Source organism: Lethenteron reissneri, chromosome 26 (genome assembly GCF_015708825.2).
Source record: "Lethenteron reissneri isolate LAM-NWPU_2019-01 chromosome 26, ASM1570882v1, whole genome shotgun sequence".
NCBI classification, from domain to species: domain Eukaryota; kingdom Metazoa; phylum Chordata; class Hyperoartia; order Petromyzontiformes; family Petromyzontidae; genus Lethenteron; species Lethenteron reissneri.
This window is the reverse complement of record NC_083804.1, coordinates 25017046-25034882: the sequence shown is the minus strand read 5'-3', so window position 1 is coordinate 25034882 and position 17837 is coordinate 25017046. Positions and strand designations below refer to the sequence as shown.

Here is a 17837-nt window from a genome sequence, read left to right as displayed (position 1 = left end):
CCGGGAGAGGTGACTGATTTTTGGAACGGCAACAAAAGTTCTCAATTGACGTCTGGGTTCTTTGGCCATTCGATAGCCACCGCCGTTCTATCGCCTTGGTGGGCAGGCGGGCGGGCGGTCTCCCTTCTGCAGCCGCAGGTGGAACTGTCCTCTATGCTCCACTGGCATGGGGAGATGACCGTATCGGCCGTGTGGACGATGTCCGAACGCGATGATTTCACCGTGCTCCGGAGTTTACGGGGGGAGCGACAAGCCAGGAAGAGGTTTGCTCGGGGTCACTGGGGCTGAGTAGCGATCTCCTCCTTTTTGTGGGGCCCCGTGCTGCGGGCCGCTTGTAGCCACTCGCCTGGGCCCTAGTCGTTGCCAGAGTGCAAGGTCGGCGCAAATCCACATCTAATGCGGCGCGTGGTGCGAGAAGTCTCCCTTTCGGAAACATTAGGCTCGCTGGATATAAATCAATGACACCGTAGAAGGGTGGATATAAAAAAGGGGGATTATAATTATGGAGAATATGTGTACGAAGCAGATATCTCGGGGTAAAAAAATATGAAAGCCTTGCATCATGCAGGGCGTGGCGGGGCCCCACGTGGCAGGAGGAGTGCCCCCAAGTGGCAGGAAGAGTGGCGTCGCCTCGAAGCACCAAGCGGCCAGCAACAAACAGTGATCATGGGCGTTTTGGATTCTTAGTTTTTCCTTAAGTCATTGTATTTTTTGCATTCAAGAGTACATTGTATAAGAGTTTCCCATATACCTTTTAGAATGGTAAAATGCATTAAAAATGGTAATTAAAATATATATGTAGACGATACGTCTCCCCATATTTGTCTCTCCATACAGTTTGAAATATTTTTCACACATCCCATTAGCCAAACGGCCTTCTGGGAGTGCATTTTTTTCCAGCAGCACGGTTTATATCAAGCCAAACTCTGGACCAGTCTCAGCCTGTGGTAGGCATTGTAATGGGTCATTTTCATGGGAGAGTAGGCAGGAGGAGCAAGAATACGCGGTTGATTGAATAGATTTGGTACAGGGGTTGTAAATGAGAGAGAACTGGTGGCCAATCAGAAAGGACGTTCCGCTAGAGAGAACGTTCTAGCTCTTTACTCATTTTGGCTTCACAAATGCAGCTAACAATAGTATGAAGTAGCATTGTCGAGAAGCAGAAATATACATACATCACAAACAAACAAATGTGAACGGTAATTATTGACAACAGCCACAGCGGTTTAAACCGAAACGCCTCAGAGAGTGGAGCGATTCTACAGGCCGCAGGGGCTCCGTGTTCCTCGCACCCCGAGCGCGGTGCAGGCCCCCCACGAGAGAGAGCATCACGGTATGGGCACGGGGCGACGGGCGATGCGCGCTGCTCTCGTCTCTCGAGAACCCTCGGTGCTTCCCCCTCGCATGGTGCGCATGGACATCTCCGAGATGTTCTCAACGGCATCGCTTGCCACTAAATGCACGCAGACACTTTTTTCGAGGGGCCGTTTAAAAATACATTCCGCAACTCTCACGCATTTCAACTTAATCCTCTTCCCAGTCTCGTATCTGACATGAGCCATGATCGTATCTTTGTGCTGCCAACATCTTTTCGTTGTTAATTTATTTCTTACTCCGTTTCCAGGAAACATCATTTTTTTGGGTCGAGAATCCAACACCGATCCAACACCTGCTCGGTGACCTCATAGCCATGTGCTGCTGCTCTTCTGGCCTCTGACCTCCTGATGTCCCTTTCCTGAGATGTGACATCTGATCATTGCAAGGCTATACTTAACCCCAGGACTGCTTTTGTGACCCACAGTTTGGGAGCTGGCAAAGAATGGACAAAACTGCAGCCATTTCTGTTCTTCTTGACGGTCAAGTAGTTTGTGCCAAATGCTTAGGAGAGGCCAGCTGATTGCATAGCGTGGGAAACGAATTGAAACTTAATTTTTTTAAACAGATTGGCTGAGTACAGAGGCCGCCCAAAGACTCAAAACGTCAGGCGGCCAGCAACCAATGGCCTGATGAAAGTTAATTAATAGATGAGTTAATGTGTTTCTTGAATTGAGCGAGGTTAATATTATTATTGTACGAGCTTGGGAATAGAGACGATGGGAGGAGGGAATTCAGGAGTGGAGCGGTGCGTGGGAAGAAGAAGAAAGAGAAGTGAGGTCACCTGTAATGTGGGGAGTGAGGGGTGAGTGGGTGAGCGGGTGAGTGAGGTGGATGAGTGTGTTGGTATATGGGTGAGTCTTTGGGTGAGTGAGTTAATGAGTGGGTGAGTGAGTTAATGAGTGGGTGAGTGAGTGGGTTTGTGGGTGACTGAGTGGGCTGTTGTGAGCTGCATTGTGCAGGATGAGATCAAACAGTCAGTGTCTGGTAATCTGAGTTCTGAACATGGGTGGACAAATCAATGAGCGAAGTTCATGGGAACAGTAACCGTGGTAGTAGTGATAGAAAAGTAATGATGAATCTGTGCCCCTGAATAATTATGTTGACACTCAAATTGTGTGCTGTTAAGAAGGACACATTTAATTGAGTGAGAATTTTGGCGAGACGCTATCTGCAATTAATATTTTTGTTGGAAATGATTGCACGAGCACACACACTCAGTCTGCCTCCGTTCTGCTCGCATTGTTTCGGACACAGCGATCTGATGATAGCTCTCCACATATTCCGTCACACTTTTAGCATATAATAGACAACAACCTGTATTATTTAAACTTGCAAAATACATTTAAGAGAACACCAAATTTATATTGAGCTAAGATATAAAACTATGATCACATTTTATATAGTTTTGTTTCACATTTTCAGTAATAACCCAATCACTGTACGCCACTCAAATTCCCAACGCTAATCTGTACAGGTGCACAACAAGTCGGCTTTTTCATGGCAATTGGACGGGGAAGCAATATTTATTTATTTACTTATCTATAATATATAAGTAGGATGCCTGCCTAAAACAGATGCAAACGTCTTGAGAAGGCGTCTCTGCAGTAGACGTGACTCATGCCAGGGTAGCCAGGGCCTCTGGGAAGCGGTGGGGGGGGAGTGGCCCTGAGGAGTTCTCAGAGGGAGCTAAGCACACTGGATTTGAGGGATTATCTGATGGAAGGATGTCCAAGAGGGCTGTCGAGAGGCCGGCACTGGAAACCCTTCAGATCTGGCAACTTTCCTCGCCAGATCTGTGGTGCGCGTTCCAGCAGCTCGCTTCCCCCGTGGACACGGGAAGGCAGAGAGGGCAGAATTCACTTGTGGATTCTTTCAACAAACGGGATTTGGTTCCAGAGACGTTTGGGTGGCTTGCTCTCTATAATTGAATAATGTCGTGAAACATTTGTTAAAATTTACACCCGATTAATAGTTTTGTAAAACCTGATATTTTATTTCCAAACTAATATTTATGTTTCCCTACTACGAACATGTCTGCCCAAAAGCAGCGCTGGGGAGCACAGCAGGTCGCTCACAGATTTAGTTCCTGACCCTTTGGAAGGCCTTCCACATTCCGTGCTCGGCTGTATCAGTCCAAGCCACTATTAAAGCCAATCACGATCCCAATTTATGAATGAGGCTTTTAATTAGACGTTTATTTCATCTGTATCTTCAATTCCCTTTTTTATTTGAGAGGATCCTTGCCTGTTAGCATCTGGCAGTTCACCAGCATTTGGTTTGGACGAGCCTGGCTCTGCTGATGAGACGCTGTATGTCGAAACCACTCCAGAGTTTTGCTTGCATTGAATCAATGCTGCTGACATTGTGCACTCCGCGAGGGCTGTGGAGAGTCGTATACGGGAAGGGGACGGCTATTTATTGTGATTGCGTGACTCCATGCATGCTTGACGGAGCGGCGTTCTACTTCGAAGTGCTGTGCACGCTGGCAGTGGCTTTGTTTGCGTGGATTCCCCCTTGTTTTGATTTTGTTGTAATTCTTGTGCAGTGCAAGCAGGTGGCTTCCATTATCGCGACTTTTCGAATCTGTTGGATTTTATTCACACGCAGATGGCGTGAAATGCACGTACAAATGCGTGCACCATGTTAGTTTATACGCTGATTACTTGTGAAGGGTTTTGGTTACTCGCACTCTTGGCTATTACTCATTTTGGCAAGGGGACTTTTTTAAGTCTTCAACTGTAAATGAGTGGAGCCTGCGATGTCCTTCCTCGCTCCCGATTGGCGGCCTCGAGCAGTGAGCAACACGTCATGAGAATGCTCAGCTCGGCTCCGCTCAGCAATTCGGCGATAAAAATCACAAAGTACCCTTTATTAAATAACCCACAACTTTTGCTTATATCTACAACCACCACCGGCTGAACTTTACATTCTGTATGGGGCTTTAGTCGTGTGCTTTTAGTCGTGCGGAGGAGCGGTCTCCAGACTGCCGCTCGTTCACGCCACACTCTCGAGCCCGGATAGGGAGATGGAGAGAGGGAGAGAAGGGACACTGTATTTTTTTTATGTAACGCGCTCTGCAGCCGCTTTATTTCTAAGTTGCTTTTGAAAAAAAATTGGGAGTTGCCAACGCGATTAAATCACGATGCCTCAATCGGCAAACAACGATGAATTGAGGTGGTAACTCATTCGATGTGTCCCCTTCAGCGCATTGGCTGGCGAGTGTTGAGGTGCTTTATGCGCAAATTAGGTCCTGAGATGTGTTTTTGTGACTGTAACTCAATAATCATGGAATTGTGTAAGCAGATTAGATGTCCAAGGCCATATTCACGAGCATTGCTTTCACATTTATGGGTTCAATCTGCTTTAAGAATTCACATTGTGGTGTGCGTGCGTGTCTATCGTGGCGATCTGTACTTTGCAGTGTCTATAAATAACATGATTTAGACATTGCGTTCACTCTCATTGAACAGTAATTTTATGAAATGTAACCTTCTGTTGAATGTGTGAAACGCCACAAGCCAGTGTGGTTTGAACTATTTGAAATGTGCCTTGATAAGATCAGAGGTGGAGAGAGAGGCTAGCTCCACCGCTCACTCCACTGCTGGGCCACTGCTCCCTCTACCGCTCGCTCCACCGCTGGGCCACAGCTCGCTCCACCGCTCACTCCACCGCTCGCTCCACCGCTCGCTCCACCGCTCGCTCCACCGCTCGCTCCACCACTCGCTCCACCGCTCGCTCGACCGCTGGGCCACAGCTCCCTCCACCGCTCGCTCCACCGTTGGGCCACCTGGGAAGCCCTGTTTGCAAATCACGCGGTATTGAGAGCAGCGGAGGCACGGAAGCGTTGGGTTTGTATCCCGCTTGTGTTTGGTTTGTGCTTAATTTGCGTCTGGTTTGTGTTCGCTTTGGACGTTTGTCCGTGCCCGCCCGTGCCGGCGGGTTGGGCAGCGTGTGACTGCCACCCGGTTGGAGCAGCGGGCAAGACGTGCAACCAGACGACGGGGCAGTGCCCCTGCAAGGACGGCGTCACGGGGAACACGTGCAACCGCTGTGCCAAGGGCTTCCAGCAGAGCCGCTCGCACATCGCGCCCTGCATAAGTACGTGCACACGCGCGCACACGCAAACGCACACGCAAACGCACACGTGCACACGCGCGCACACATGCACGTGCACAAACATAAAGAGACAAAGATCCCCCGTATTGCCTTAACAGACTGTTGGGATAAGTGCTGTTAGTGAGCACCTTTTGAAGGGGATGCGTGGCCAGCACCACTCTCTGCCGCCTTTGTCTCCCCAGTGGCAATGTTCACACATCGCACAAGGTACTAATTTGAAGCTGAGTCGACCTAGGGTTAGGCCCAGGACCAGTTCAGATAATCATCACTGGTGTTGGCCGTGAGCGGGAATCAAACTCGGGTCACTGGGTCCTTAGCACAGTGCATTTAAATTCGGAGACGTTTCTCAGGCAGCCGTGGTCTATTATCAAAACTGTGCAGCATACAGCAATAGAGGTCAACACAGCAATACCGGTACCAGATCACGGTACAAAGCGATTTCTTAGCAACAGTGGTAGGTTTCATTACTTAAGATGCTTCCACCAGTTTTTCAAGAAACTCATACAAAACCTTATCCGCTATGTTCTTCAATCTCACAGGGAATAATGTAGATACATATCGTACGATAATAACAACAGAACCCCACTGTCTCATTCTGATGTCACATTCTTGGCGTCTCTGGAGGGTCCCACATTGGAGGTCCTGTGAGCGGTGAGCGATGCTCGGGACGGTCGCCCTGGTCATCGTTCATCCGGACTTTTAGTGGGAGAATAGCCTCCCAGTCCCATGGGGATGCAGGAGTTATTGAGGCTGACTTCGTCGGCTTGTCCTGCAGGACACTTCTTCTTCTGCTGATTAAAGGACTTTAGTATTTGTTTGCGTGCCAAGCAAAACAAGATCTGTCATGGATTGACATTCACAGACAGAAACCCACATCTCTCTTTAATCCCCAATGGTGCAAAGCCCCAGTATATAGGGGTTTTAAAAATTCTAAATTCTTTCCTTATTTGCTCTTTGAAATAAAAAAACTACTTGAAATCACTCATGCGTTATTTTACAATAGCGGCTTTAAAGTACAAGGCCAGAGGACCACTTGAAACCAAGGCATACTTCATATAATAATAGTTATTTTTGTTATATTACGTAACCTTATTCGTACAAATTGCAAAATTCATTGCAAGACTCAAACGTTTGTAACGCACACATGGATATAGTATGCATCGAGGCCTCCACACCTCCGATACGTTCGGTGCGAAAGAAGTTCAACATAGATGGGGTAGTAATGGGACACGTCATCGCTTTCATGAAAAGACTAAATTACAGGTGGTTCATTCTAAATGACGGTGGGATGTTGTGCAATCAGCAACGAGTGGGTAAATGTAAACAATTCCCAAGCCCCACGATCTCACCTGAGCCGCAACACCGCAGCGCTGGGTCACCGTAGCATGAGCCTCAGCTGGGGCGTGTGGACGCATTGTGGATTAATCCGCTGTGTGGTGGACATCCGGCCCGTCCGTGCTGACCTTCCCGCCGAGACGATCTGCTGGGTTGTGTCTGCGCTGTGCAGTGCCGGAGGTGATGGTTCATAACTGGGATGCTTCATGCATTCCAGGGTGAACAGTGGCACATCAGTTCGTGCGTTGCGCTACGAAACCGAGGGATGTGCCAGTCTTGGCCAGGGTGGTGAAGTATAGCCAAACAACCCCCATGACTGGGAGACCGTAATCCGGCATGGAAATGAATATTTGTGTATTCTTACTTAAAGTACAGGAAATACTATTCCTCATTGCCTTTGGTTAATGGACTTTTGTGATCAAAAATGTACAAATATTTAAGCAAAAAAACTCGTGTGTCAATGTATTTCACCAGACAGTTGTCGTTTTTGCATGGTGTGGACGAGTGTTTAGTGAAGTAGACATCGCTGGCCCCCTGATGTGTAAACATCGCCTGGGCCAGCGGACGGCAACCCGGCGCTCATGCCCACGGTGCTGACGCTGACGTCTGCGTGCGTCTGCGTGCGTCTGCGTGCGTCTGCGTGCGTCTCTCTGCTGCAGAGATCCCCGTGGTTCCGCCCACGAGTCCCACGGTCAGCATCGACTCCACAGGTGAGCGCAACAGGGGCACTACCAGTGGCCCTCACACCAACGCACGGCAACTGGCACCAGACATGGACAAACGAAGTGGGGACACTGCTGCCCACCTGCTGTGCAGCGCCCTGTTCCTATCCCATTGCTCTTGATGTAAAGCAGTCAGGGTGATTAATGATACAGAACTTTTGGAATCACTGCAACGGTGGTCAGTCGTCTCCTTATCACTCTTCTATTGCCACGACCACGGTTACCGTTCCCATGAACTTCACTCGTTGATTCCTCCACCGCCATAGGACAGCCACTGTTCATCTTGCCCGCAAAGTGGTGCTCGTTCTATTGGCTCCAGAGGGACAATGGGCTGATTCAACCCCTTCCCCACCCAAACCAGGGATTGAACTGGCCCGTGAATGAGTATTGTTGAGTGTATGGTACACTGCGTACACGCGGCGCACTCCCAGGCTATGTGCCCAAAGAGCCGGCATCATTTTGCAATCAACATCAGGGGTGCATCAGGAGCGGTGGGCACCCTTGGCCCCCACCGGTAACAGCAGTTGGATAAAATCGCGAGCTACCTGAGCCAAGGCTGCGCATCGGCCAGAGCAGCTTCGTTCTAACGCGCAAGGGGCGGCCCGCGTCCAGTTCACAACCCACACCGCGGGGAATCATCCCTCTGGGGTCGATACAATTAGTACCACTTTGTGGAGACGTCAACAGTGGTTGTGCTAGAAAGATGCCCGCCAAAGGAAAGTGGCTCAGAGCTCTTAAGTGGCAGATGAGTACCGACTCAATATTCATCTGAGGAGGGAATCACTTTGATGAGAAAACAAAAACTCCAAAGGATGGGGCCTAACGCAGGGTTCGGTAAGAGCTGTCCAAGCAGCGTGTTCTGACGTTGTGAGCACGAGAGCGACGCAGCGTTGTTCCGCTTGCGAGGAGCCTCCATGTGCAGAGGACAATTTGCACGTTGGCCCTTGGGACAGAGCGCAGGAATGTCAGGGCACGTCCGAAATGGGACCGGTTAAGAGGCCAGATAAGCTTTCCGGTAATGTCTTCGTAAATGCTGTAATCACAACGTTCGAACGTATGTATGTTGAACTTCTTTCGCACCGTACATTACCAACCATGCTAATCGGCCAGTGTGTCTCTCTATATGGATGACGGTCGGTGGGCAATTTTACTAAATAGAGAACAATGCCTGTGCCTGTTTGGGGTATGAAATGCTACGAAGCAAACGGATCCAATAGCGGTCGTATATTGCTTAGTTTAACACGTAGCAGGATTTCGCGACCAATAACATCCATAATGCAGGTTTTTTGGGTTAGATCATATAAATATATACATGTGTTGTTAAACCCGCCACCATCCGACACAGCTAATTAGTCAGGTTTGTAACGTAAACAGAACATGCCGATTCGTTACTAATCTGGCTGTTGCCTGATGAGGTTAGTTGTAATTACTGGCGAAACGTCGTACTCAGATTGTATATGTTGTGGCTTGGCTCTCCAACACACCGGTGTGCTGTACTAGTAACAATTTGGCCACGTTCTGTTTACGTGACAACTCTTACTAGTTAGCTGTGTCGGGTGGTGGCGGGTTTTAACGACACATTTATATATTTACGCGATCTAACCCAAAAAAACAACCTGTTTTTGAACGTTTATTACTTAATGTGTGTACGCTAACTTCAGCAGGAGGTGCTGCAGTGGGTCCAGGCATCGTGGTCTTCCCCCCCTCACCCGATTACCCCCACCCTGCACACCCTTCCTCCTGCTGCTGCCTCTTGTTTTTCTTTAAATTAGCTCTCGATTTCGATCTATTACATCTTATTTCAGACACCGCAAACCACACCGTGCCATCATGTCGTTAAAATACCGATAATATCTCTGTTCGGGGTGGGTGGAGTGGAGCGGTGGCACAGCGGTTAGCTCACCGCGATATGACCCCGGCGACCTGAGTTCGATTGCTGGCCGATGCTCAGTGGCGAGCAGTATCCGAACCCGTTGTGGTCTCTTCACCAGAACTGTACTGATCAGGGTGGTGAAGTACAGTCAAATAACCCCGTGACCGACACGGTGTATGGAGACCGTCATCCAGCAGTGGATTGATAGAGAGGCATTAGGCCTCTCTGTCAATCGTCTTGGTGCGTGCGAGCGAGCGAGCGTCTTGGTGCGTGCGAGCGAGCGAGCGTCTTGGTGCGTGCCCGGAGCCGGGGACTGATTTGCGTCGAGCGGTTCTGCTCGTTGTTGAAAACAACCCTGCTGGGAAATGTCAGACACAATGTTTCTCTCTCTTCCCTCTCTCTCTCTCTCCCCCTCTGTCTTGGATGGACGGACGCAGTGAACGGATAACATCAGGGGACACTTATTTCTCCCCAGAACAAAACCGTTTCAGTTTCCTATGCTGCTGTTGTCGGTTGAAACGCGGTCCGCTCACTTTGATGATTTGTAAAACAGATAAAGGCGAATTTGGATTTGAGAGTGTACAACTGCGTGAGGCTTGAAGCATCAGGAGCACTTACAAGCGGTGTGATTTGCAGTAAGTTTATTTTTTATGTGTTATCGTGTACCCTGAGGACATAATGTGTCTCTGAACTGTGTTTTTGTTTTATTATGGCTAATTTGTAAGTTGCAGCATGCCATAGGTGAAGCTAGGAATATGTGCAGCGATCTTCCCCGAGACTGGGAATATTTTACTTAGCCATGGAATGAGCAGATACAATCCCATGACAAACGAGGGATCCCGACAATCTTACAGGATGCCCTGCAGTGATGATATACAGCTAATTTATATTTACATGCCAGAGAATAGATATAGGGGCACTCTGGAGTTCTCGATACAGGAGTTGTATGTTAGAGTTGGTGGATAGCATGGCTTCCTTTCACTGCATTTTGATTGCTTCATTTTAGAGGCCGACCGAACTGAATTTCTGGTTTCGGCCAAAACCGAAGCCAAAGCCGAAAGTTCAAAATTGACTTTCGGCCGAAACCGAAGCCAAAACCGAAAGTTTAACTACACTTTCGACCGAGACCGAAACAGAAAGGTATATAACCGAAGTTACCGAACACAAGATTTATGAAATATCTCATTATGCAATGCTACTTTAATTAAAAATAAATATATAACTAATCATTCAGAGCCTGCAGTAAGAGTCGCTTAATATACAATCTTTAGGTGTTTCTTACTTAGTAATTATATCCAAACAAACGAATGTTCTAGTTAAGAAACAACAGCTTTTCCGCATTCAGCCAGACAGGCTGTCGTCTGTTGACCGGTCATATATACAATAGCAGACGATGGTTGCGGCTGTAACCTCGCTCCCAAGCTGCTGCTGCTGACGTGTGTGTGTTTGCAGCCTATCGCATAGGATTGCCTAGCGCCGACTGAGTGGCCGATAGGTGTTTGGTTGACGAATTTCGTCCGAAACCTAAACCAGACCGAAAGTTAAAAATGTACTTTCGGCCGAAACTCAAAGTATTACGTGTGGACAGACACACATCACGTGTGTGCTGTGTACGTGTCAATCAACAATCTAACACCCTTGCAAACGAGGTGATCCATCTCAATGGATTTTACAGGGACTGATTATACAACAGTAAGTAAATAGTCATCGCTGAGCACAAATATTTTGACCTGCTTTCATACCTGGTCGGAATCTTGCACTCGACAACTATCAGAAAAATCAACATCTAGAGGTGGGAAGTTCTGATTGAGTTGACATGGAATGACCCAATGTACATTTATAAATGTGCATAAATTATGCGAATGCAAATCTTGACAAAAAGCTTTCGTGACTGCAGGAATTCATATTCTTTGGATCATTCGGTAAAGTCACGTAGATAGGTTCAAAAAGTAAAAGAAAACTACGACGTATCGATCACAACACAAGCAATCGTCATCAGGTGGAAAAAAACATTGCCCTGCTGCAAATGCAGCAAATGCAGCAAATGCAGCAGGGCAATGTCAAGACACATCATGCGCTGTGAATGAGAATTTCGTGCACGTAGCCGAGTGCAAGGTTTGGCGGCGGGAGTTGATGTCAGAGATTCAGCGCCACCGATGATGATGCCAAGCGTTCTGTGAACGTACGATTGGTTTCCACTGCGCTTTGGTCTCATCACCACCCAAGAGGTATTGACATGACTCTCGCAAGATTAACGCAAAGTTATTAAACCATTTCTTTTCTGTGCTCCGAATGTGGCTAGAAATAAACACAAATATATATTTAACAGGCGTCGTCGCTATACTGACTTTGGCAGCAGCCGGAGAGCGTTGGTACCTGTGGCGAATCACTTGCGGTGGCGATCCGTGCCACTCCTGTTGGACATCTGTGAGAAATAGATTTTAAAGCTCATCAGATTCCTCGACGCTTCCTACTTGGCGACCGAGTGGGAAAGTCGCGTCTTTGTTCTTCAGATTTACGTTTTCCCAGGGATTAATTTTCACAAGATATGCAATCATTTCTTAATGCATATCCTCGAGTAAACAAAACACATTTAAAAACAATTTCAGGTGCACATTTTCAAGAGTAGATTAAAACCATCGCCGTGAATTTTACAAGGCTGAGAATGAGTGGATGTGTCTTGTTGCCTCTGATGGGGCGTGACGTCGTTCAGGGCAAAGCCTCGACTTGCCAGTGGTGGCACAAAGAGAGAGAGACACACTCCCGATGCCTTCCCGACATCCAGAACCAAACTAGTGTCCCCATCGTGAACCTGAACGTCGCCCTGCTTCAACATTCGTAGATTCGGAGTATTTCCTGTCAACTCGTTGTGAATGTCCGCGTTAGGTATTTTAGTCCGTCCTGCGTGTGTTGTGAGGACGTGCGTGAGAGTGAATATGTGGGAGTGTGTACACAAACTCGTTTGCGTGTACAATCCTCGGGCTTGTGTTTGCTCGAGTGCATATGTGCAAGCGAGAGTGTGTGTGCGGAGCGGTAGTGTAGCCGTTAGCGGTTAGCGCGCTGCGCTATGAACCCAGCGACCCGGGTTCGATTTCCGCTCACGGCCAACACCAGTGACAATTATCTGAACCGGTCCTGGGCGGTCGGGCGTGGTGCTGGCCACCCACCCCCTCCTGTGCCGTTCCGGCATTTATAGGTGCTCACTGACAGCACTTGCCCTTACAGTCTCTTAAGGCTATATGGGAGGTCTTTGTCTTTGTCGGGTAGTGCTGTGGTTCGCACTCCACTGCCCTATGAACCCGGCTACCCGAGTGTTTCCTGCTCACACGCAACATCAGCGGCGAATATATGAACCGGTCCTGAGCTCTCCCTTATGTCGACCCATCGGTACGGTGTGTAAAACATTACCACTAGAAAGACAAAGGTGGCCGGGCGTGGTCCTTGCCACACCCACACCCCTGCGCCTTCATAGGTGCTCGCTAAACGCAATTGCCCCAACAGTCCGTGTCGGCTTTTCGGGGGTTATTTGTCTTTGTGCTGTTATTGTGTGTGTGTCTGTGTGTACTCGTGTGCGTGTGACTGAGAGCTAAGCGATGAAGAAAGCTCCATTGTCGAAGTGGTTGCTTGTGGGAGGGGAGTCTCGTGAAGTGGCTCAATGCTGACATTCACAAGAGTCGCCCTCACTGAAAGGAACAGGTGTTAAAAAGCCAGAGTCTCCCCCCCCCCCGCGCCACCTCCCTCACGAGGGAATTGCCCGAGGCTCTCAGTATTGCGTGATGATCGATTCCTTTTCTGTGATCCGTGCATTTCTCTTTTTTTTTGCCAAACCAACGGACAAATTGTAAAATGTCAATTCGTACGAAGTGCGCCAGCTTCTGATGAATGATGGACGCTGGGCCGCAAATGGGCTTGGGGACGTTTGCTCGTTTGCAGGCGTTTCCCTCTCTGCTGTTGCCGCCCCTGCCGCCGCTGTTGCCGCCGCTGCCGCCGCTGCCGCCGCTGCCGCCGCTGCTGCCGCTGTTGCGCCGCGCGCTGCCGCACGGTCGCAGGAATAGAAGCAGGCAGAGCGTGGCGCGAGCGCGCAGGGGACGCTGAACTGGAGGAGACGTTCCAAGCATCTCGACGGTGTTTATACCACTCGAGCGGCTCACTGATTATGTTGCGATGCTCATCAAGGCCATTGCCATTACTTCGTGAGCACTCAAAGTGGAAGTGATTTTCTGCTCACGTGAGGTATTGAGGTATTGATGCTCATCTGTGTACAGCCGTGCAGTGCAGTGGTGGGAATTCTGTATTGGTATGACAACTGTGATTAAACCTTCCTACATAAAGTGGTACAAATTTGATTGACCCCCGGAGATACAATGGGTTGAGTCACCCCCCCCCCCCCCCCCCCCCCAGGATTTGAACTCGCAACCTTCCGGCTGCAAACTGCTCGCTTTACCGCTGAGCCACCTGTTCAAATTATGATACTTTGTAAGAATGTACAAAATTACATTTAGCGCTTTACTGTTTGTCAACCACAGCTCTGCACAGCTAAGCCAGGTGGTGCCTTTTAGGAAAAATGGTTTATTGAGGACTTAGTTCTTTAAAAAAAACTTCCACCATAAGAATATAGCATGCTTTTGTGGTTGGCAAATGCCTTCCAGGTATACTCAAGCAACATCTAGCAACAAAACTATTCCGCTTGAAACGTGAAATCATAACAGAAGCAGGCCATGTACTGTGTCAACATTTTAAGAGTCTGTAATTGTAACATTTCTGAAAGAGCACAAAGTTATTAACATTCCGGGCCCTTTTAGACATTTATCAAACCCGGCGTGGGTGATGGTGACTGCTCGTAGAAGTGCGTAATTACGTGGCGTGACGGCAATTTGCAAACTCTTCCTGCCACACACGCAGTTACCAGGCTACTAAAGGAAAATAAATAACAAAAAAAACTCAACACATACGTCAACAACACTGCGGGCATTAATTTTGTTTTGTACAATAGGGAACGTTTTGGGCAATGGCTTCTTCCAGGCATCCGCAATGCAAAATATTACCTGCAAATTATTAATTTGGGATCATATAGACGGCAGCAACATCGCCCCCCTACTGAAAATACACTTGGTAGGACCCTCCTGTAAAATAGTATTGAGACTCACCGAACCTCCCTGGGTAATCGAGCGTTATCATAACAATTGTGAATTCTACTAAATCGAGTGCCTATTGAGTACCTGATGCAAATACATCTTTGTTCCCCTCCCTACGGCATTCAGTGAATAGCTCTGTTAAATTGCCGAGGAGATAAGATTCCCACCCAAAGTAAGATGACAATCTATCCCAAGTGAACGCGCGTGGCGATGAGAACGACCGGTAACCCGATTCCAAACTCAGACTCCACAGTTGCCCTCGACAGTCGCAGAGTAGAAACACGACGCTGGAGTTGAATGAAAGTGACCGTCGGTAGAAGTTGTCACTTGCGTTTTTGTTTTGGAAAGCGTGTGATTTGCCAACAGGGAGTAATTTTAAGAAAAGGCAATTATAAAATACTTCTTCTGAGGCGCAGTAGTCGTTTACACAAACAAGGTCACGCGTCCTATGATGATGAATGCATAGGGATTTTCTTTAAACGAGAAAATAAATTGTCATTTTCAAATTATGGGTGTGCTTTTGCCTGCGTCAGTGTATTTTATCTATGTTTCATTATTCAAAACCAGAAGAGAATTCAATCAGATAGGGGAATGACTTTCATTGCCAAGTAGAACGGTTTATCAGATCCTAAACAGCCTTCATGGGTGTTTCAGTTAGCTTCATCACCATCAGCCATGTTCAGTCCACTGGTGGATGAATGGCCTCCCCCAGCCACCGCCACCTCTCACGATCTTGCAATTCAACATTCCATCTCCGAGGTGGATGTACTTCTCTTATGCATCCCAATGCTCAGCTGCCGATCCGCTATTATTCTTGACCATTGCCCATCGTCCCTTCTAGCCGTGCCCTTCCAAAGCCCACTCACTTTTCTTATGAGTTTGGATGATGTCATTGATCTGCGTGTGTTCTCTAGTCTATGGGCTCATCTTTCCATCTCTCCATGTAACTCCAAGAGTGGGTCTCTCCGTGCTGCTTTGCACACTTTTCAAGTTTCATTTTGTATTTTTCGACCGTGTTTGTGAACCGTATGTCATAGCATGTCGCAGTACACGCACTGGTTTAACACTTTCCTTTTTGGGGACATTGCTATTTAACTTTTCATTATTATGTTCAGTGCTCAAATCGCATTTCAACCCGTTCGTTTGCGTGTGCAGACTGTTGGTGCCACATGGCCAGCCTGATGGCTGCTTGTCCCGACACTAACCGCGTGTTTTACCTTGCCTGCTCATTGCCGCAAAGATATGCCAATAAATGTATTTCCTACAATACATTTCGTCCAAGGGGGGCCTTGAGTTTCAGTGGACTTTAAATTTAAAAAAATCCAAATTGCTTACAAAGAAAACATTTGTCCGCTGAGCTATGCTCATGGAAAAATGTTCGCGATATTTGCAAAGCCACTGGCAACCGCACAAATGCAATGGGAATCGGTGTCCACTCATAGTTGGTCTCACACCTGTGGGCATAATGTGAACGATGGCAAATAGCTCCAGAGAAGTGATTTTTTTCGGACGGCAGCTGTGATTGCTGGCCCTGCGCCAGAGGCAGGCTCGGTCAATCGGAATTAACAAAATTTCTCCACCAACTTTGTTTCTGAGCCGTGCCTGGCTCAAAGGAGGCGTGACTTGTCAATTACTCTCACGAGGAGGTCTGACTCAAAGGGAAAATGTTCTGCTTAGCACCCATCATCGTCCATCCACTGCTGGATTAATGCCTTGCCAAGCGATCGCCATCTCTCATGGTTCTGCGATGCCACACTCCATATAGCTCCTGCAACACGAGCTGATCTCCATATCCGTGGGTGTGTTCCCTCCTTTGGCTGCTACTCCGTCATGATCCTTGACCATGATCCTTCTCGCCCTGACGCGTCTTTCCCAAGTCCACGTTCATTCCTGCACAGCCAGCAATGTCTCGAACTTGCGATTGTTCTCCAATCCACGTCCCTCTTTCTGTCTCCCAGCGTAATCCCAATTCTTTACACACTTTTCAGCGTATGCTCCAGTTTATTTGCCAGTGTGCATGCAACCAATCCACGTGTGATAGGAGGTGAAACACATACACGAGCTCTAACTACACGAACACAAATTGACTGGTGGTGGTGCCGTGTGCACTGTGCCATGAACCGCCGGCCCGAGTTGACCATTGTGGTGAAGTATGCATTGGATTGGCAAGTTGGCTGCACATTGTTGTTATTGTATATGTATGCTGTTGTGTAATATTGTTGTAAACTATTATTGTGTACTATTGTTATTATCGTGGCACAAATATGGAGGTTGTCATCAGATAGAACCTTAGACGGCTGATGGTAATAAATCTGCCGCGGAGTGGAGTGCATGTGTGGGCAAATTTGACCCGTGGCAGCAAAGGGCAGAGATTGCACTGGCCACATCCTGGCGCGGCTAATCTCGCTTGAACCGCTGGCTGACCGCGAGGCTGCCGCGCTGCCCACCAGGGGCGCGAGGTGCGGCAGCGCGTGGCCTCCCGCCGGCTCATTAACGCCGTTTCAAATATTACGCCAACTAAGGAGATTTCCCTCCTTTCTTGTTAACGACGTTAACACCAAACAGGTGGCGGTGTTTCCTGCCGCGCGGGCACGGCCCGATCAAGTGTTCCGCGATGCCTTGAAATCGTGAACGGTGTGGCCGGCGTGTAATTGTTCTGTAGACGAGGACTGCTAATTAAGAGTTCCTGATCTTTGATTTCAGAGGCATGGGCAGGCTTAGATAATAGAGTGTAGGCACAGTCAGATTGATTCATTGTCCATCGATCACTAATTCACTGCAGTCAGTCGTCTCCTTATCACTCTTCTATTGCTACTTCCATGGTTACTGTTCCCGTGAACTTCACTCGTTGATTCTTGCACCGATGCTGAGGATTCGGACTACCAGACAGGGACTGTGTCGTCTCATTCACGCTGTGTCCAACCACCGCACTGCAGCTCGTAACAACACAGCCACTCACCCACGCACATTCCCACTCACTGCACTGCAGCTCGTAACAACACAGCCACTCACGCACTCACCCACGCACACACCCACGCACTCACCCACGCACTCACCCACGCACACACCCACTCACCGCACTGCAGCTCGCAATAACACAGCCACTCACGCACACACCCACGCACTCACTCACGCACACACCCACGCACTCACCCACGCGCTCACCCACTCACCGCACTGCAGCTCGTAACAACACAGCCACTCACGCACTCACCTACGCACACACCCACGCACTCACCCACGCACTCACCCACTCACCGCACTGCAGCTCGCAACAAG

At 48.5% G+C, this 17837-nt stretch overlaps 1 protein-coding gene across 4 annotated transcripts in view; it reads left to right on the top strand.

The window, feature by feature from the left end:
• The window catches only part of LOC133347925 (netrin-1-like), a 98482-nt gene that overhangs the window by 60234 nt on the left and 20411 nt on the right, over positions 1–17837 (top strand). For all 4 annotated transcript variants that reach the window (XM_061560677.1, XM_061560678.1, XM_061560680.1 and 1 more), the window contains 2 exons: positions 5326–5475; positions 7488–7538. In XM_061560677.1, coding sequence (XP_061416661.1) covers positions 5326–5475; positions 7488–7538 — 201 coding nt within the window. The remainder of the gene's footprint in view (positions 1–5325; positions 5476–7487; positions 7539–17837) is intronic.